The 20,391-nt window shown below is 39.6% G+C and overlaps 6 protein-coding genes across 7 annotated transcripts; 2 read left to right on the top strand and 4 right to left on the bottom strand.

Moving 5' to 3' along the window:
* Window positions 1-3: 3 nt before the first annotated feature.
* On the top strand, window positions 4-16,439 carry Rpp25 (ribonuclease P protein subunit Rpp25). Its single transcript, XM_076899687.1, has 5 exons — window positions 4-126; window positions 14,384-14,494; window positions 14,563-14,741; window positions 14,813-14,932; window positions 15,049-16,439. Exons 2-5 carry the CDS (start codon window positions 14,384-14,386, stop codon window positions 15,266-15,268), a joined length of 630 nt encoding a protein of 209 aa, XP_076755802.1. The 5' UTR covers window positions 4-126; the 3' UTR covers window positions 15,269-16,439.
* LOC143426312 (peptidyl-prolyl cis-trans isomerase H) lies at window positions 192-1,303 on the top strand. Its single transcript, XM_076899689.1, has one exon. The coding sequence runs from the start codon at window positions 662-664 to the stop codon at window positions 1,214-1,216; it is 555 nt and encodes a 184-aa protein (XP_076755804.1). The 5' UTR covers window positions 192-661; the 3' UTR covers window positions 1,217-1,303.
* Window positions 1,746-4,594, bottom strand: LOC143426299 (tyrosine decarboxylase). Its single transcript, XM_076899668.1, has 3 exons — window positions 4,380-4,594; window positions 2,658-4,114; window positions 1,746-2,559 (listed from the first exon to the last, which is right to left on the bottom strand). The coding sequence occupies exons 1-3, from the start codon at window positions 4,578-4,580 to the stop codon at window positions 2,553-2,555; spliced, it is 1,665 nt and encodes a 554-aa protein (XP_076755783.1). The 5' UTR covers window positions 4,581-4,594; the 3' UTR covers window positions 1,746-2,552.
* LOC143425984 (aromatic-L-amino-acid decarboxylase) lies at window positions 7,442-11,776 on the bottom strand. The gene is made up of 14 exons (XM_076899085.1): window positions 11,663-11,776; window positions 10,956-11,177; window positions 10,732-10,845; window positions 10,521-10,572; window positions 10,364-10,434; window positions 10,038-10,280; window positions 9,835-9,960; window positions 9,537-9,775; window positions 9,303-9,477; window positions 9,061-9,226; window positions 8,926-8,978; window positions 8,637-8,836; window positions 8,471-8,548; window positions 7,442-8,037 (listed from the first exon to the last, which is right to left on the bottom strand). Exons 2-14 carry the CDS (start codon window positions 11,154-11,156, stop codon window positions 7,899-7,901), a joined length of 1,857 nt encoding a protein of 618 aa, XP_076755200.1. The 5' UTR covers window positions 11,157-11,177; window positions 11,663-11,776; the 3' UTR covers window positions 7,442-7,898.
* Window positions 16,440-16,785: 346 nt separating the features above from the next.
* Mob4 (MOB kinase activator 4) lies at window positions 16,786-18,526 on the bottom strand. The gene is made up of 4 exons (XM_076898895.1): window positions 18,389-18,526; window positions 17,545-17,918; window positions 17,328-17,462; window positions 16,786-17,241 (listed from the first exon to the last, which is right to left on the bottom strand). Exons 1-4 carry the CDS (start codon window positions 18,446-18,448, stop codon window positions 17,145-17,147), a joined length of 666 nt encoding a protein of 221 aa, XP_076755010.1. The 5' UTR covers window positions 18,449-18,526; the 3' UTR covers window positions 16,786-17,144.
* Window positions 18,527-18,728: 202 nt separating this feature from the next.
* On the bottom strand, window positions 18,729-20,230 carry Nd-acp (NADH dehydrogenase (ubiquinone) acyl carrier protein). 2 transcript variants are annotated; one of them, XM_076899210.1, is made up of 4 exons: window positions 19,993-20,230; window positions 19,446-19,559; window positions 19,292-19,408; window positions 18,729-19,047 (listed from the first exon to the last, which is right to left on the bottom strand). In XM_076899210.1, exons 1-4 carry the CDS (start codon window positions 20,149-20,151, stop codon window positions 18,868-18,870), a joined length of 570 nt encoding a protein of 189 aa, XP_076755325.1. In that variant the 5' UTR covers window positions 20,152-20,230; the 3' UTR covers window positions 18,729-18,867. The 2 variants fall into 2 exon arrangements, with proteins under 2 accessions (XP_076755325.1, XP_076755324.1); XM_076899209.1 differs by lacking the exon at window positions 19,446-19,559 and having other exon boundaries at window positions 19,993-20,229.
* Between the last annotated feature and the right edge of the window lie 161 nt (window positions 20,231-20,391).

The following is a 20,391-nucleotide window of genomic DNA, read 5'->3' on the forward strand; positions in this document are numbered from 1 at the left end:
AAGTATAAGTGCGCGTTTTTGTGAAATACACAATCACAGTTTGCAATTATATTTTGTAATTTCCATGTATTGTATTATGTAATTTCAATAATCGTTAATTAAATCTCAAGAAACACCTGCTGAAAAGTAAGTACCAATGTTAAAAAAAAGCAAACTAAAAATACATTTAATATACACATGATTTTGCTTGTTGCAAAATATGATAATATTATTTATATAAGGACGTTATTTTAAACATGTTAAAAATTTTATTTTATTTTAAAACGTACATGAATTAATAGGTCGTACTTTCTTCAAATCGCATTTGATATAAAATGTTAACCTATACTTGTCACTAACAACTCTCCCGCGTTTCCAATCATCTTAACCAAGCGTAGAAGTAGTGTTTACATGCTTATTGTAAATTGTAATATAAAACAGTACGTAACAACAGTGCATTGTAGTTATTAGAAAACGAGTGTACTTAATCTTGATTACATATTCGTTAAAAGAAACAATTTTGGAAACAAATTATTAACCTCTAGCATTAAGGTGTAAATATTTGCGAGTTGAAGAGGTTATGTCGCCGTTGTATCATTTTAATAGCCAAATAAGTAAGAGATAAACGATATTTGAATAAAACAGGGAAAGTTTTGAAAGTTTTTAATCGAAACCTACAAATATGCCCACTTGGAATCAAATTCAAGCTCAGCTTCGAAATCCAAATAACCCAGTGGTGTTTTTCGACGTGTCTGTCGGTACTACAGAAATCGGGCGGATGATTTTTGAACTCTTTGAGGATGTTTGTCCAAAAACATCAGAAAATTTTCGACAATTCTGCACTGGAGAATATAGAAAGGATGGTGTACCTTTGGGTTTCAAAGGTGCTATATTCCACAGAGTTATTAAGGACTTCATGATCCAGGGTGGTGATTTTGTAAACGGCGATGGTACTGGAGTTATAAGTATCTATGGCGGTGGAACATTTCCCGATGAAAATTTTACATTAAAACACGACTCACCTGGATTGCTATCGATGGCCAACAGTGGCAAAGATACTAATGGTTGTCAGTTTTTCATCACATGCGCCAAATGTAATTTCTTGGATGGTAAACATGTTGTTTTTGGAAGAGTTATCGATGGACTTCTAGTTATGAGGAAGGTGGAGAATGTTCCCACAGGGCCAAACAATAAACCAAAAATTCCTGTGACAATATCTCAGTGCGGACAAATGTAATAACCAAATAATTATATAATTTATATTTTTGTATGTAAATTAGATGTAAAATGTGCTATACAGATCATGCTGTATTTCTCAGAAGTACTTATCGATCTTTTAGTAAAATACCTATTCCCTCTCCAATATTTAAGTGTATTTTAAATGATTTGTAATTACAATTTAAATTGACAATTATGATCGTAATTACTTAATCACCTCAGGGCTATCTGCATATCCGACATTGCCTCTAGATGTCTTATAATTTCTTATTAAATATGGATTGGCTATTAAAACTTACTTATTAGCATTTAAAAATTAATAAATAGTAACTAGATCAATAAGCAGATGACTTTCACCAAAAGAAGATATGATTGAAAAATTTTCATGCTATAAAATTGAAATGAAAAAAATATTATCGTTTTACGAACTTCAATTTTATTATGTTAAATTTACATACGAAATAAATAGTCACTGTACAATCTACATTGTATTGTGCTGGATAAAAATCCAAACGCGTTTGAAATATTAATGAGTCTCAAAACTCGGATCGATTCTTTCTGAAGTAAACACGTATGTGCGCGATCTAACGCTATGATCAGTACCCGACTGACAAAATTCCAACCGTAAACGTTAGGTCTTCATTTCATATCTAATTTATAAGTAATCTAATCAGCACAATTAGCGTAGTTTTCGTATATAATTCGTTCGTGAAACAACTTAGTATTATATCTATTGATAGCCTAAGAGACAATCGATGTACTTAACAATGAGTCGTATTTCTGTCTAGCTATATACTAATCTTTTAATATCTTCTGAATTGTCACACGAATCGATAAAGTGCTTATACTACGTACAATTATGTTTTCTCTAATCATCTTATGCGTTTATAAAATTAGTACAGTTCCTACATATATTGTACGAACGATCATTTTCGTCAGCATATAATCTCTTACTTTGGTTGCTTGCGGAATAAATACGAAAATAAATTCCAATTGCACTTACGTTGCATAAAAACGTGCGTGGAAAGGCAAATTCCCAAACGATTTGCCAACTTCTCGAAGAAATCTACCACCGCCTCAAACGATAGCCAATGCAGTGTTCTACCTTGAAAACGCTATATATCGGGTATCCATCGTTAATCACTCTCAATACTAAATCCATGCGATCGGACAAAATTCGTATTTCCTCCGTAACTTCGTCGAAAGTTACACATCTCTGTATTTAGCGTTGGTCGTTCCCTAAAAAACAACAATAGATTCACGGAACTGTGATATTCCAAAAAAGAACGGCCGGTTTCGAGAGGCTTCCCTATCACATAAATCACGAATCATCTGGGTATTCATCATCGGGATCGTCATGACCTGAAACAACATTACACCGATCATCATCGTCAGCAGCTCACGGCAACGATAGCAGCTGGTCCCTCCTCTTGGGCACCGTGAGCTGAGGTGCGGTCTACCTGCTGTTGCAGAAAACGTCTTCTTCAATAGTATCGACCTGCGAGTTGTCGTCGACGACCATAATGGGCGTAGCGCCATCGTGGAGGCTCGACTTCGAGATGGATCTTTTGTATACGTCCCTTGTGACGCTCCTGGTGAAGCTGAACTTTCGCACGAGCTTCTTGTCCAATGCGGCAGGGCTCTTCGGCCCTTTCGCCCTGAACTCGTCCTCTGTGCCCTCGTAGTGAGCGAGCATCACCTCTGTGGCGTGTTCTTCGATAACGTCCACAGCGTAATCGATGTCGTCATCGGTAGCGTTCTCCTTAATCACGCAGAATCTCAATATATACTTGCCCATCACTCTGGCTGGTATCATGTGAAGTCTGCCAGATGCGTTGATATTCGCCAATAGTTCCTGATTTATTTCATCGCTTTCCTTCAGTCTGAAGCAAACGAGACCTACTCTCACATCGTTTGTGATCTCGAATCTTTTGTCCCTCTTCATCAGCGTCTCGAATCGCCTCGCCAATCTGATATGATTCCTTATATACTTCTGCAAACCTGTGATCCCATACGATCTCATCACGAACCACAGTTTCAACGCTCTGAATCGTCTGCTCAACGGAATCCCCCAATGACGATAATCGATCGACTCCCCCGATCTAGCGTGCTGAAGGTACAATGGATCGACGACGAGTGCTGATGTGAGTTTTACTCGGTCCCGCACCCAGAGGCAGGAACAATCGAAGTTGACTAACAACCACTTATTGGGGTTCGTGTTAAACGAATCCGCATGCTGAATGCCTGTCATCAGAGGCCTCATTTCCGGGCAAATGAACGCATTACCAGCATAAGCGCCGTCCACGTGGAGCCAAATGTTCGGATAAAGTTTGCACACTGGACCAATTTCGACTAGATTATCGAACGCGCAGGAACCAGTGGTGCCAAGCGTAGCCGAGACGAAAAACGGTACCAAACCGCTCGCCACGTCTTCCCGAATCGCGGATTCCAGCCGCTTACCACGCAAGCAACCCTTCTCGTCTGGCTCCAGAATGCGAAGCTTCACCAGACTGATCATCGCTGCCTTTTCCACGCAAGAATGCGCCTCCGTGGAACAATAAGCCACCAATCGTGGTAGGAAGGCCGAGTCCTCGGTGTTCGGGTCCTGTTCCTTGAGGGTTCGAATCGCCTGAGTGCGCGCCGCCAGCATCGTGACGAGGATACACTCGGAAGCTGACCCTTGTATCACCCCGCCGCCTTTCGAGCTCTTGTGCTCGGCCAGGAACTCTGGCGGAAGGTCTATCGCTTTTGCGTACCAATCGAGAACGATCGTTTCCAGTTCCGTGCAAGCCGGGCTGGCTGCCCAAGAGAAGCCTATGCAGCCGATTGCGTCGGACAGCATATCCCCGAGGATCGAGGGGAACGAGTTGCCCGCTGGGAAGTACGCGTGAAAACGTGGATGCTGCCAGTGTGTGATCTGTAAAGCGTCAGTATCCCTTAAGTGCGACCGAAGTTAATCTTATTAGTCTTTTCTTTTTTTTTTAACAGCATCGCACGAATTTTTTACGTCGACAAAGGGATGATACGCGAATTAAAATAGTATCATGGATGGATGGATGGAACGTGTCAGTTTACGGTCGACTGATTTTTCCTATTCTCTCGTATTCGCGAATATTATTAATATCGAAAGAGAGGAATCGATGAGGAAGGGTCGATAATCAACCCTGCAGCCGAGAACTCACCCCGGGCATTATTTTGCAGTCGACGTCCCTCATTATGGCATCCCATGGCTCCCCTTTGGCTGGCGCTTCCTTCGGAAGAAGGGGCCTTAGGTAGCCTGGATCCACGTTTGCTGTCACCCTCTTGCCCTCCAGGGTGCGAAGGTACTCGCAAATGTACTCGATCATTTCCTTGCCTCGTACTTGAAACTCATCGATGTTCATGATAATTGCCGGCTGGAATGCAATTCGAAGCAGAGACGGGCTAGTGCGTGCCAATGAAACTCATGTCTGATTAAGCACGTTCTCGGCTAAAGTGTACGTGTACGTGATCGTGATATTTTTCACTGCCATTTATCGGGATTACGGACGAAATAAACGTCATTCACGGGCAAAGAAATACCTGGTATGGGGAGTACCTTTTTTTTGCGTTTCTCTTTTCTTCGCCACGATACTATGTTTGGTTTCTTCCCAAGCTACTACTATACGATCCCAATTTTGCTTCACTCACTTTTTCGTTCAATTACCGAACAAGAGATCGGTCCACTTTGGCGACGTATCCACCGACCGATCGTGTACGTCTTGTATATCGGTTTGAATATCGTCGTTTAAATCCTCTCGCAGAGCGCGAATCCGCTTCGCAAGGAACGCGTAACAGGTCCGTCCCGCGTTGAAACTCAGACTGATGGCACCTGCCAAAGCGCCGGTCAGTTTTATGCGCGCCTCCTCTTCGCACATCCCTGCCTCACGCAGATAAAATTAAGGCGGAGCTTCCTTGGGCGATCGTGAAAATTTTTAATTTACCTGCCCCATTCTGGATTACGAAAGTGGCACCTACCGTGACGCTTGTTACGCAAATGCCCGCGCGAAAATGGATCGGCACCCCTTTGGAACTTTTCGCCAACCCTTCAAATTCGTCGCGCTTCCGTCAAGCTGAGCAAATTTAGCATCGCTTTTTTTTCTCCCACGCGTGACGTAACGCATTCATTTTTCTTCTGAAACGATATTTTTTTACCAGAATCTCCGTTAAAATTTTTTCCCCGAGGAGGCGAAGAATAAAATCGCCAATTAAAAATGGCCAAGGTTAGTTAATGCACTGCGTATCAACAAGGTCCAGAGAAAATGCATCAATTTGGTTCACGCGACGATATTATGCGAAAACAACTCTATTGAGAAAAGTGAAGCACATAAATAATTGAGCAAACAAGGTTATCTTACCTTAAAATAACGCAATGCGAAGTCAAAACAGTTCAGGGTATAAATTTTCATACAATGTTTCCTTGAGGAATCAACAGGAATGCTCAATATTCACCATGGGAAATTTGTACAATTACATAATTTCCGCTAATGCATACATTTGCATAAAAGCTTGAGCAACCACCTTCTCATGTCTCGTTTCGATTGGGCTACCTATACTCAGTGCCGTAAAAATATCCCTCCATCAAACGCTTACCCCCTTCTTTTTTCTTTAAATAATTACATATTTTTTAAACAGCATTTCCATAAGCATAAAATTCTATCGCGATCGGGAAACGTATATTTTATGAAAAGTTACCATTTTAAACATTTTTCAGAAAAGAAATAAATACTTTATAATTTCTTCGCGCTACTCGTTCGTGTGAAAGATGCTACTTTCTAATAATAAAAAAAAAATCAATTTTCTAATCTGTTAAGAATTCCGGATGATGCCGATGTCGAAAATCTGAACGAAAATTCATAAGAAGGGTGATCGACATCAATGGTATTGTATCGAGGGGGTCGCTGCTTCAATAAGCCGGCGTGTTGTCGATGTTGCACGGAGAGTAAACTCACCCTCTCCTCCCCCGTTTATAAATAGACGTTTACTCTTCACCTACATTTACAACACCCCGTAGAAGCGGTGACAGGTCACCGCTCAATCTTTGTAACCACACACACATGCGGACACATGCCGATCACCATTTTCTCTCTCTCACTGCCACCTTCATGCATGATCTACTCGCGTCCGACGTTTTCGAATTGGATTCTCGATCGAGGGTGTCCGAACGATTGCCGCCCATCCCGAATTAATTAATCCCACCGCCGATCTTCCTTTTTCCCGTCGAGCATTGTGCATTTCTTCGTTTGACTTGTATAATCACTGGCAGAGGCTGGTGTTGCCAACTAGGAATCGGATGTGCGCGAAACAATTGAGAAATTCTGTTTCTGGATAATTTTATTCTCAACTGCCCTAGTTCATTTTATTATTCTGTTCCATTACTTGAACGACATGCCGACTACTTTAGTTAACTGAAGATTGTAGAGTCAATTTTTTACGGAGAAATAAAAATCAAACTATTTTTCAAAGAGCAATCAAGGCAATAATACGAAAGCGTATATTTACAATTTGTTTTTATTAGATGCACTCGTTAATTTTTATATTTTCCACGATCTCCGTTAATTTGATCCATCCTACCCCTAAGGGGGTGGCATTTGTCGCAACCACAGTCGATTACCAACATTCTAGCAATTGATCGACATTATCTTCTTGTTCCCCTTTCCACACGACCCTGGCACGCTCACGCGTTTTCGCTTGACGTAGCATCATTCGGCGAGAAAACCGTCGATCACGTATTCCGTTCGAGCCACGTGTGACGTTTCCGTTTTCGCCGCGGGAAGTCTTCCGCGCAAACGACTATCGCATTAATGGAATTGAAATGGGATTGAATAAATGTCAACGGGATGCTTAGATTACGCGAAACGTGGATGAAAGAGAGGGAGGAGGGAGGGGAAGAGGGGGAGGAAAAGAAAGAACTATGTGGCCAAGTAATAGTGGACGATCCAGGTGCATCGCTCACCCTCATGACCCCAACCTTTTCGATCGTGCAACGAACAGCTCTTTATGACCTTTTTTCGATATGCCTGTGACACGAGTTTCCGTTTCATGTTTTTTTATTCCACTTCCACCCCCTCGGCTAGTCCCAATTGACAAACAATTCGAACGACAGAAAACGATTACCCCAGCTAGATGATGGTGAATAATTGGAACGCGGTTCTCCACTTCTGAAATCGTTTTACTATATCGACGTATGCACGCTTTTATATATTGTATTATATGTATATACGTATATTGCATAGAGTAATATGTTACAACATGTAGCGTGTTCCGCGTGGCGCACGATTCCGTCGCGATTCAAAGAGAGAGAGCAAACTTATATAAACAGATCGATAAGCAAGTAAAGAAGATGTACTTATATTTATCGAGCGCTTCCTTCAGAACCGCGTAACAGTTGATTAGGGTCGGGTCTGGAACGCGAAACTTTATTTTCCAACTACTACACATAGTCCTCGGGGTATTTAACGAGAAATGATATCGCAATTTAACAATGAAGGTCGTCGATCGATTTCGACGACGCTCCTCGTTCGTTGCTGAGCAATTTTAGGGGATCCTCCTTCGCTTCCTCGACAATAGTTTCACTCCTTCCCGTCGATTACGTCGGCAGTATCCGTTTGGGTTCCGTTTCCGTCGATACACCTGTGTGTGAATAGATCTTAGAAAATGGCAATGGACTAAGGGTAGGCGTCTTACGCCCTGCCGTTTGGCGATCTTCCGCGTAACGGCGAGGCGGATGGTGATGGCTCTGGACTGCAGCCGTTGCTGCTGCCGCGACGACTTCCGGTACCGCTCGCCTTCAGCCGGACCATGGTGTCCAGGTGACGAAATCTGAAAATATCCCGTTTATTTCACGTTTCGTCTTAGAATTTGCCCTTTCCTTTAAACCCTGTTACTTCTCGTTAATAGTTGTAGACGATTTGATCTGTATTTTGTCAATTAACGAACATTACTCGAAACGAAGTATAGATGTTCGGCAAATATCGTTGATAATGATAATTGGTTATAAATATCATTACGTTAGTTGGAAAAAAAGTCACGTTATATTTTATCTCTTATTGAAACGTAATTACTTAGTAATGCGCATTAATGAAAACTTCCGCTCTCCGTGGCGTCGATCGTGCTTAAACACTTGCCGCCTGCTACGCCCCAGGGAAAGGGTTAATTGTAAAGCATTACTTCGTAACAAGTTATTACACTATTTCCGTGGTATTGAAACTAGAACGATAGCGACGCTAAAAGTTTAAAAATACTTTTTAAATACCTCAACGACAATTCGCTAGTGTCTGCAGCGTCCTTTGCTTGCATCAAGTACGCCAATGGCCATGATATCCACGAGCGTCTAACATAGAAGGAAATAATAATAGATTAAGAATTTTATTAGATTTCCGATACCCTTCTAGTTCAACGATATGTATTTTGAGTCTCACGTCGCAGCTTGAGAATTAGAACCGATGCCACCGATCGTCGCTTGAGTGTCTAATTTCGCCCCTGTCCTGTTCGGAGTTTTCGTAAATCCTGGTTGAATCGCTGGATCAGACACCATACGGACGAAGAACGATCTCCTCTGTTCCAATGTAGCTTTCCTCTTTTTCTCGCGAATGACATCCTGCAGTTCGTCCATAACATCCTGTGGTTTAACCAAACGTGTGACAGTACATATAAATAATATCGAACGTCAAAGTACGAAGAGAAATAATTGTAGAAGAATCTGCTTACTTTGGATTCCAATAATTCGGCCAAATAATCCGTTATGATACTCCATGCTATGTCTAAGATGTAAAAAATCAAGGAAAAAATGCGGAATGAAGACGTACAGGATTAACATTATCAATGAAGGGAGATATTGCTCACCAACGTCAGAGGCGGTGGCATTCGGCGCAGCAAGTGCGAAACGAATCGTAAAGCGTTGATTCACTCTTGCTGGTACCATATGCAACTTTCCTGAGTCATTGATGGCGCTCAGAAGCTTCTGATTCAGCTTATCGGTACCCTTCGCGCGGAAACACACCAGACCCAACTGAAACGCATCAGAACACGATCAGACACTGAACTCTATCAGCGCCTTTACTTCCGTGTCAATGCGCGTCGCTCACCACAACTTCGTTACAAACTTCGAATCTGGCATCCTTCCTAACTAACGCCTCGAATCTTTTCGCCAGTTGAATATGATTCCGAATGTAGGCCTGCAAACCAGATATCCCGTAGCTTCTCATCACGAACCAGAGTTTCAGGGATCGAAATCGTCGACTCAATGGTATGCTCCAATGTCTGCGAAAATGAACAATGACAGACGAGCGTTCGACGGTGTTTGCAATATCGATTTCTACCTGTAATCGATGGCTGTGTCCGCGTGCGTGTGTTGGAGGTACAGAGGATCTACGACGAGCGCGCTGGTCAGCTTGAATCTGTCCCGAACCCAGAGACAGGAGCAATCGAAGTTCGTCAATAAGAATTTATTCGTGTTGGTGTTGAAGGAATCCGCGTACTCGATACCAGCCATCAGATACTTCAGCTCGGGACAGATGAAGGAGTTTCCTGCGTAAGCTGCGTCTACGTGCAACCACACCTGCAAGAGGATCTCTTAACTTTTAAGCAACGATTACGAAAAGTCATCAACGATCTTACGCCTGGGTATTTTCTACAAAGCGGACCAATTTCTTTGAGATTGTCGAAGGAGCAACAAGCAGTGGTGCCAAGAGTGGTGGAAACGAAGAATGGAATGTATCCCTCGGCCGTATCAGCCTCTATCGCCTAATAAAAGTGGCTGATTACGAAGAAAGAATTCTTTTATTCGAGTCTACGTGGAATGTATGCAAGGATAATTGTACTTGACGCAAAGTTTCGCCACGAAGGACACTCTTCTCGTCGGGCTCGAGGATCCTGAGCTTCACGAAACAAATCATCGCATCCTTCTCGACGCAGCTGTGACTTTCGCGGCTACAGTAAGCCATCAGCTTCCCCAAAAGAGCTGTCTCGTCCAAGTGTGCATGAGCGGGCGATTCTTTCAGCCTGGCGATCGCCTGCGCCCTCGCTGCCAGCATGCACACTAAAACACACTCCGAAGCTGAACCCTAAAATTGATTTATTTAATTACGCGATTAGTTATTTATGTAGAATCAGACGTTCGATTCTACTCGAAAAATTGAAACGTTACTTGTATTACACCTCCCCCTTTGCTGCTCTGATTAAAATAGAGGAAGTCGGTTGGCAGACCGATAGCTTTGCCTAAAATTTAACGTAAGCGGTTGATTCTCTGACCTTAATATTTAATATAAATTTGATGGATGTTTATTGAGATAATATTGAATTACCGAACCAGTCACAGACTATCGTCTCGAGTTCCGTGCAAGCTGGACTGGCCGCCTAAAACAAATATGACGCCGAAATGTAGGGATGATCGAGCAAACAGTGACCCATCCGTCAAGCCACCCCATTTTTCAGATGAAAATTGAGCTCGTACATCGATGCGATTTCAAGGCTTCACAACCATTTGGAACGATGCGCGAAAAATGAAAAGCTTACCCATGAGAAACCAATGCAACCGATCGCATCCGACAGCATATCGCCAAGAATGGACGGGAAAGAATTTCCGGCCGGAAAGTACGCGTGAAACCGTGGATGTTGCCAATGAGTGATCTGTAAAACAGTCTCCGTTTGATCCTCTAAATTCGATTCGTTTTTCCGTTCAATTTCTTTCTCAAATTTTCAGTTTCGATACGAGTAAATGGCTTTTCCTTATCGCTTACTCCTGGCATGATCTTCGACTCTACGTCCCTCATAATGTCCTCCCAAGGCTCAGATTGATGCGGTGCTTCCGAGGGTAGAAGAGGTCTCAAGTATCCGGGACCAACATCTGGCGTTACTCTCCGGTTGTGGATATTGCTCATAAACTCGCAAATGTACTCCACCATTTCCTTTCCGCGCACACGAAACTCTTGGATGTCCATGGTGATGCCTCCCTCGAAAACCTTTGGACGAAACGTGATTTCGTTTAATACAATCCCACAGCTACCACCAGTCTCGATCTTCTACTTCTACAGCCTCTTCTAGTCAATGAATCTTCTTTTAACTGCGATACATGAGCGATATATCATCTTCACTTTATACGCTTTTTTCACCAAACGCAGCACCGCGAACAGCCAGTTAATTAATTTGTCAATGAAACTGAATGAAATGTTGCATTAAAAATTGTCGTCGATCTAATTTCCACGATGACACTAAAATTTCATTCTAGAAATTCAAAACTATATCGATCCTCCTACGTGGTAGAAACTAACGTCAAGGGGCTCTTTCAGTTTCACTGTTTTTTCTCACAACTGTGGGAACTTGGTCGAAATTTCATGGTCCCCACGCGGAAGACCGTCCTACCTGTTGCTACTGACGATAGAAACGGAATGGTCCAACCGGTGTACGTTGGATGAGCTACGACTGAACAATCTCGAGTCTCCCTTACCAGCACGGATATATCGTGGATCCAGGCGGCAAGGATTCTTCGACTCCTGCGCAAACGCGTCCTTCCGCGGGATCTTCGCCGCGGACCCTCGAAAGGACGAGCAGCAGATATGGGTGGATCTATGATACGACTCGGGACGCAATTTCCGTCAAGGGGACGATTGAAATAGACGCGCTAGGTGATCGTCTCCGCTCCGTCCAAGTAGTAAGCTCATGTTTGCTGTTCGCCACTTCAGTAGTCGCTTTCAAGCAGTACGATAATCAATTTTTTTTTTAAGTTTGTACCCTTATCGACGAGCTTCGCATTCGTCATTGAATTAGGCGGAATTTGTATGAAGATTCCTACGTATTTCCAATGAAGCGTGATAACCGAGAGAAAATCAAAATATTTTACACAGGTGTCCTCTGCTAAGAATAGAATTGACGATCTTCTGTAGACGATTCTCTGAAGTGACGCAACTGTTGGCTTCGCAATTCACTGGCACATTGTTACATTTATCAATCACGTACAACAATTTAAAATCATATATGTTACCTACACAAGTAATACGGTATTTTGGTAAAATAATAAGTTCCAGTGAACGAAAGCGTTGTTGAATGACGCATCGTTGGAAGGTTCTTCGAATTCGTAACAGGTCAAAAGGCAAGTGAAGGGATGAAGCTCTCCGTGACGGGAAATCTCATTCCGGGGTCTGATCGACTCGGAAATATTCATACAATCGTTCGAAAGAACGCTGGGAACCGAGCTCCGGTTCTCGGCGCGAAGCGACCGCAGAAAAACTTCTCGAAACGGTTCTTTCCTTCGTTCGTTCGTGGCGAGATCGTCGAGCGTCTTCGCCATAGAAGGGTTGGCCACTCGAATAAATTGGAACCACGGCTTCTAGCTGCACACGATGGTTTATTACGGTAAAGAGCGCGTAGACATCATTAAGAAGGTGTCAAACGCAGAACGTCCCCTGGTTCTTCTTATACTCGCTTTCTCCGAAAGACGATGGTGCACCTTGACTTTACCCCACAGTTTTTTTTTTTTTTTTTACAGAATCCACCAGAACATTAAGGATCACCGCGATCTCGAGTTGGCTCAGAATTAAATTCTTTTATTGCCCGGACAAAACTCTGGATCGAATCGCAAAGAAACTGACCGGTTAGAAATAATTGGTTCACACAGCGTCGATGAATACACCATCTTTATATCGTAAAATAATTTTACGTTTCTGATCGTACAACTTTGCTCTTATCATATACTACTGGCTTATTCCTGTACGTTTTATTTGTGAAAGACTTGCGTAAAGCTAAACGTCCACGACTGCTTGTCTACGACCACAGACGCAATCGAGTCGCAGCTCATGACGGATATAGGGCGAATAATGATTTCCGACGTAACACGGGCTGAACTGGAGGTACTTTCAAGGAACTCGACTAAATGATTAATCGAGTTCGATCGTAAGGAGGTGTCACTGTCTGGCTAACTAAATTCCTCCGGTGCATACGTGTACCGGGATAATTTCCATACGAGGGGCAGGGAGGGGTGGGCGTGAAACACGTGGCAAACAAGAAACCGGAAGGGTCCTTCCAGCCCTACGAAAGTGGTGCAACGCACCGTCGTGTAACCAGAGGTCAAACGGTTCGTATCGTTTCGAATTGGTAATACGACGCCCTTTAGGGATAAAAACGTTCATAATGCTGGAATGCAGGGGCGAGAGACTGGCTGGGGTGCTTAATAATGCAATATGGCGTCGTGGCGTCGCGGCGCTATGCCGGCTATGCCGCATACCACCACCATATACGCCTACGCTGCGACCCCCTTACACCCTCCGTGACTGCCCCCGAGTACGAACAACCGAAGAGGGGTAGGGATGTACCGTGCAATCGAATGCTGATTGGAAAATATTGATGGGGCTTTCCATACGGGGATCGCCTAGACCGGCGATGCTTTTTCCAACCTCGCCTCAGAATTCCAGAAATTATATCGAGCACGAACTTCTCGTGCGGTCGTCCTACTTCCTCGGGGAAGGATTGATATTAATTGTCTCGATCGTCGAATTATCGTGGTCACCGGATCGATGGAAGTTTTGTCACCGGGACAGCGACCACTTAAACGAATTACAATACAAAAAGGCAATATCGAGAGCATTTCATTTTCAGCTGGACGTTCTCTTCCGCTATATGATTTATTTTATAGGCAGTTCTTCATTTATTCATTTTCTGAAGTCAAATTGAAATTCTTCGCGAGAGATCGAAATTGGTCACGGTATATTTAGACGGCTGGGAAGTGTCGTGTCTGACTAGTGATGGTCATCTTTCCACTTTAAAACGTGATGGACCGTACGGAATGATATCGAGCAATAAGAAATGGGGATTGGTATGTTCGCGTATTTTATAAATACAGTTCAAGTTTAACGCGTTCAATGAATTGTAGACACGTAGATCGAGAAATGTTTATGCGCGAGACTGTACTCGGGCGGTCCTAAGTTCCATGAATGATTCCAAGAGTGGCACACCGAAGAAACGATGCTCGCGAACTCATGACCTACTGACAGAGGAACGTGGTCCCTTCGTGGTCTTTCATGGTTCTACTTTCATAATGTTTTTCTTCAAGATCACAAAAATTATTTATAAAAATATTAAATATAAAATATCTGCCTACTATTAATAATAGGAAGAATATGTAAATGATACGTAAAGTGATGCGATAATTTGTTAACGAACGACTCTCTTCCAGATGGGGAGATCAAGGTCTAAGAAGAAAAAATGGATAAGAAATTTAGAGTCTGAATCTACGGATCCTGGAATTCCCATACCGAATCTGCCAGAGAAGTTTCTTTTAATGCGTGTAAGTCTTGAGTACATTAATTGACAGTTTCGAAATGTATCGCGCGTTATTTAATTGCAGCTTTTCAGGTGAAAAGCGGGACGAAAATTAGGAACGTCCTCGGCTATGCGTTGAAAGAATTCTCGAATTACGAGACGGTCGTTTGGACTGCAGCAGGTCACGGCATCGGTAAAGCCATATCCTGCGCGGAACTTTTTAAAAAGAAACACGAAGGTCTTCATCAGATCACCAAATTACGCTACGTAGAGTGAGTTTCATGATGCGGAGTAAGTAGAATTTATTTCATCGATTCGTTAATTGAGATATGTTGAATTAAAGATCGGAGAAATCGAAGAAGAATAAAAACGAAGCGAGTCTTGAAGAGAGTACAGAAGCTCGTCATGTACCAGAAATACACATCTTACTCGCGAAAGAAGTAAAAGACACATCGGAACCTGGGTAGTAAACATTTGTTTTCAGTAGAATTGTATCATTGTAATTATTATTCCCATCGATAAACGATACACGTGAACATTATGGTGTGTAAAAAGATAGTTTCTGATATTCGTGTACAGTTATCAGGCACCCGGTGATATCGGAGAATTTCTGAATAGCCAAGGAATGAAAAATGAGAAAAAAGATAGAAGACAGGAAGCCGGTAGCAGTGCGAGCTGCATCGATACGGAGGAATTCGCAGCTATGGGACTAAGGACTGGTCAAAAGAGGCCAAAAAAAGAACAGCAGGCAGAAGCGCCATCGAAAAAAAATAAAAAAGGTAGAAACGATGATCGATAATAAAAGGAAGAGAGATTAAATTGTATTGTAAGTAAAATTAAATTGAACTTTCCTTTTAAAACCTTTAACATTTACGCAAAACTAGACCCGTATTTTTCTGAGGAGTGAAGAGAGTAGTACAGATATTTTTATTAAGTAGAAAGTTTATTTCTCGTCAGTACATGCATGTTACAGAAATGATCATGATGTGTTTTTTTGTTATCTCGAACTCTATTAATTGATCATATCGTCTTTGACTTTTTTATTTACAAAATTATATATATCATATGTACAATGTTACAATGGATATATATGCACATTGCAGACTTGTAACATACATTATGAAAATTACAGTGCCTTCTACGGAAGTTCGATTGCAAGATGTTTCCTTTTAGAAAAAGTTATTCGCAATAGACGACTAGCAAGTACCAAGTTTCACCATCAGTGAAACTGGAAGAGAGAGAACACTTTACAATTCTATTAACAACACATTGCTTCTTAGTATAATATATCTTGTTGGTATCAAATATTCATATAAGCAAAGATTCACAAAAATATGAAAGATTATCAATCTTTCGCGTCAAAGATTCACAAAAATCTTTGAACTGATTACGACCAATACATTGATAAAACGAAAGACAATAGATTCGAAATTTAACACTGGTTTTCTTTCTTTTAATTTTACGTCAATTATTGATATAAACCACTTATTGGAGCTTATGTACTCGGCAGTAGTATGAATAATCTTCCGGCATTGATATTGCTTTTCTCAATAAGAAATCCAGAGAATACGTTCAACATCGTCATTCGTGGAAATGTTAATCACTAAAAAGTGAACGTTGAATCGAAAATAGATAAATAATTTAAATGTAGTATAAAAATAACGTTTACTTGTATTCTCTAGTCTTATTATTAAAGATGTGAGTACCATGACAATATAATAGGTTTATACCATTTGTCTTACATTTAACATCTTATAGACAGTAAAAATGCAACGTCTTTTAATTGGACTGTATCGTATTGGGAATTATATTGATAACAGGAGAGACAAAAGCTCAACATCTCAAATTCAATATCACGTAAGATGAAAATAGCGTAAATAAGAGCACTACAATATTTATTACCATCACTAATAATGCGTATAAGTGTTTACTTAATTTTGTTAATTGCGCGACGATTATAAATATATTGATAATTCTTATTATGGTAAACATATTCAATCAAATATATTATAATGAATTTGTGTACTTATAAATTAAATTGCAAAGAAGCATCTTGAAAATTAAATATCTTTTTATACAAATTTATAATACTAAAGAAGAAAAACATAAAATACTGTATAATATAAAGTATTATCTAAGAAATTGAATATTTTTACTTCAAAATTGAACTCTGAATTTCTTGTTATATTATAACTTTTTATTAACATTGATTTCTCTCTCTGGAATTAATTTATAACATCCAAAATATAAACGCAAGAAATTGTCAATAATGCCGACTTACTTTTATGTAATGTATCAGAAAATGTACATCTGTTAAAACAAATTCACTTTTATAGAATTAGTTAATAATGGCTAGTTCACAATTCTAATTATACCTGCCAATCTCACATGTTTAATAACGAGTAAATACTGTAAACATGGTTTTTTAAGCATGAAAAGTTGCTTTTTACAATGAATTTCCATTAGCAAAAGTTGTATTAAAATGACTTTTATTCTTAATTCAATTGATAACAAGAAATTCTAGTGATATATATTTAAATGGATTACCAAAAGGTTTTCAGTACTCTTGTAACTAGTGAAACTACAAGAGACATATCAGCAGCATATCAATATTACCAATGATTTCATTAAATCTGACAAATCGATTTTGGGCAATATAAATAAACATTTAAGTCCTAGGCTTCACTTTCAGTTGTCCCATCTTCTTCCATAATTGGTACTATCAGACTTTCCTTTGACATCAAACTATATTTTGTTACAAATGCAGTAAACCTGGAAAAGGTAGAACAATGATCAAGATAAATTAATTAATATGATCATAAATTAAACTTGTATCTCTGCTTCCACAATTACTTTACCTGCGACATAAGAAAGTCTCATTCTCAAATTCATCAAATATTGTTCTGTGATGATAGTATGCATGAGAAAAGATTCTGTACACTCTCCGACTAACAGATCCCAGTTTTGCTACCGATGTTTCTTTGATACACACTCTAGAATAAAAAACCAAAGAATTAAATAAAAAAAATACTTACTCATTCCATAACTTAATGTAACCATGGTCTGATAACATACCTGCTAGGAAAGTATTTGTTACTATTAAGTAAACAAGCTGCCCCATCAAGCGTATGTCGTGTATAATCGATAGCTGGACATTCTTTAGGTGTTTTATGTGCAGCGCATAAAAATATCCATTGTTCGGTAGCTGTCATTTGAGTACAGGCTTCTGGATGACACTCTGCTTGTAGTCTTACCGTCAAACCATTTAGTTCCATACAAAATTGTCTTAAGTGCTCATACTTCCATGCTGCCTCGTCTTGTGCCTCTGGCATTTTCAATATTAAATCAACATTAGATGGATCCTTTCTAATCATCTGTTGTATATATTGTTGCACAGCCAGTGTGCCATCCATCTCTTCCAAAGGTTCATCAGGCCACCTACAAAAGTCCTAAACAACACACGCACAGATTCTTAAATAAAACATTTATTCTTATAAAGAACAGGATATCAGACTCATCTATACAACCTGCTTCTAATGCGAATATTTTATAGTTCTACTTTAATTATCATTAAAAAGCAATGAATGTTGCATTGTGTCACTATCTGTCAAAATTGGTATCTTTCACATTAAAATTGTAATGTAAAACGTATTCGTCTGCACGAGTAAACTGATAAAATAGTAAGAACTACGAATGGGAGGTATGTTAATAAATATGCAAAAGAATGTAAACAAAAATAGCATGAATTATTAGCGTGTAAACAATCGCTTGTAGTGGGTTCATTGATTTTCAAGAGACGTGTCAAAGACACATTCCGACATTTCTGCAAGTATACTGTACATAACCAGATCATTGTTGAACGATAACATGAAAGGCATGGAAACGACAAATCCGTAAAAAAATTAACAGTTTTATCAACCTTTGCCGCAGTCCCGGGCCTGTTTCTTCTGAGAATCGTAGGTCCGTCCGCCATCTTCATTTTTCCAGTTGTTGCACTGGATTAACACGCACGTTCGATTGCGGGGGGATCCAATAATATCTGATACGTAACATCGGCGTGGAAAGCAGCGACACCATGTCACCGACATAATATGGTACTTTGTTTTCTTTCGTTTAAAAATAATATAAACCTTTATAAATGGTGTAATACGTACATACGCATGCATAATATACGAATATTTTTTCTTCTTTTAAAACAGACTCTTTCTTTCTCGTCTGAGTATTATAAATATAAATAAAGGGTAATAATATTCGTGATATTTATAATTTAATCTAATGATACACTTTATTTTTACAAATTATATTATATACAGAGGAAATAAAATTCGATTTCTTTTCTTACATGTTTTAAAAATAAAAAAGGTTTCACTAATCATGTGATCTATGCTATATGAAAAGTTACTCGTAAATGTCTTCTCTATCGGCAACATAACGAACTATATCCGCTGGCCGCATAAGCTTCTCCGCGTCCATATCTGGTATTTCGAAGAAAAATTCATCTTCCATTGCCATTATAATTTCTATGTGATCCAAGGAATCCAGGCCCAAATCATTAATGAAATGAGAGTTTAGACTTAACTGTGGAGGAATATTGACAATTAAAACAAATAACTTAAGACAGTAAATTCAATTTATATATCAATCTATTGCAGGCATTACGATTCAAGCGAGGTGTCTAAATATTTTTTTGGGGAACTTCCAAAAATTTCTGAAGTTCCAAACATATAAGTCATGTAATAAACAAATATCGAAAAGTTCATGTCAGCTTTCTAAAACACCTTTACAAGTATCAATAATATTGTATCATGTTGTGAATAGGTACCTTATTTGGATCAACTTTATCATAGAGATTGAGTACTAAAAGTACACGCTGTTCAATAAGCTCAACCGTTAAAGGTGGTTTTTCACTATATTGACGCACTTGCTTGACTCGTGTGTCCTGTAAAATAAGTTTAGAAAAAATATATAATTGTCACAACCTTATCAGCAGTTATTTTATCATATGCTTTGACCACTTTTAATACACGTTCTTCAATTTCCTTAACATCAGGCTTTGTACTATATGTACGTATATTTCTTGCATTTACCACCTATATTTACAATGTTATTATATACAATATATTATTTAGCCATTATGACAAATATGTTTAATATAGTTCTAATAATTATTGAATTGAATAACATGCAATTAAATCTTAATTGACTTAACACAAAAGAAAAGACGATTACTTTTTAATATAAATAAATAACACGTACATTCTTTAATACATTAATATTAATAAAATGAGATCTAAACGTGATGTAAAAGGGGATTTCGTCTCCATTAACTACATATGTATTCAATGTAAGTAAAACGTAATACAGTAAATCAATAAAATCTATCGAATCTTATGCTTTAGACGCGCTTGGACCTTTTCTTTCACTAAAACGTGAATTATTTTTATTACATAATACATCATTTCAAATACGACAGAACGAACTATTGGACACGATTCATGGAAACTATGGGAAATCAGTGTTTACCTGTGGTATAAGTTTGGTAGCAGTTTGTCTTTTACAGTGGAAAGATCGGTCATTTAATTGGAGATTCGTAACGGCACCTCGTAAATACGATCGGCTAATTGAATTTCTAAAAGTACCAGTATTTCTGACCAAAAGACGAACTCCCGCAAGGGACGCCATTTTCTTTGCAATAAAAATTCTCCCAAGAAGATTTAACCAAACTTGTGCGCAAGCTTTGTCCGTATTGCAATCAGGCACTCGCATGCAAGAGTTTACATGAAATAGAGATTGCAGCGACACCTACTTCTGATGATATACCTATTGCAAAATAAATATGACTATTTAAATATTTTACATATATATTAAACGTGTGTTACAGTTACAGCAGTAACAAATAATATTATCTCTGCAATGTTACAA

This window comes from Xylocopa sonorina, chromosome 8, assembly GCF_050948175.1.
Source record: "Xylocopa sonorina isolate GNS202 chromosome 8, iyXylSono1_principal, whole genome shotgun sequence".
Classification (NCBI taxonomy): Eukaryota; Metazoa; Arthropoda; class Insecta; order Hymenoptera; family Apidae; genus Xylocopa; species Xylocopa sonorina.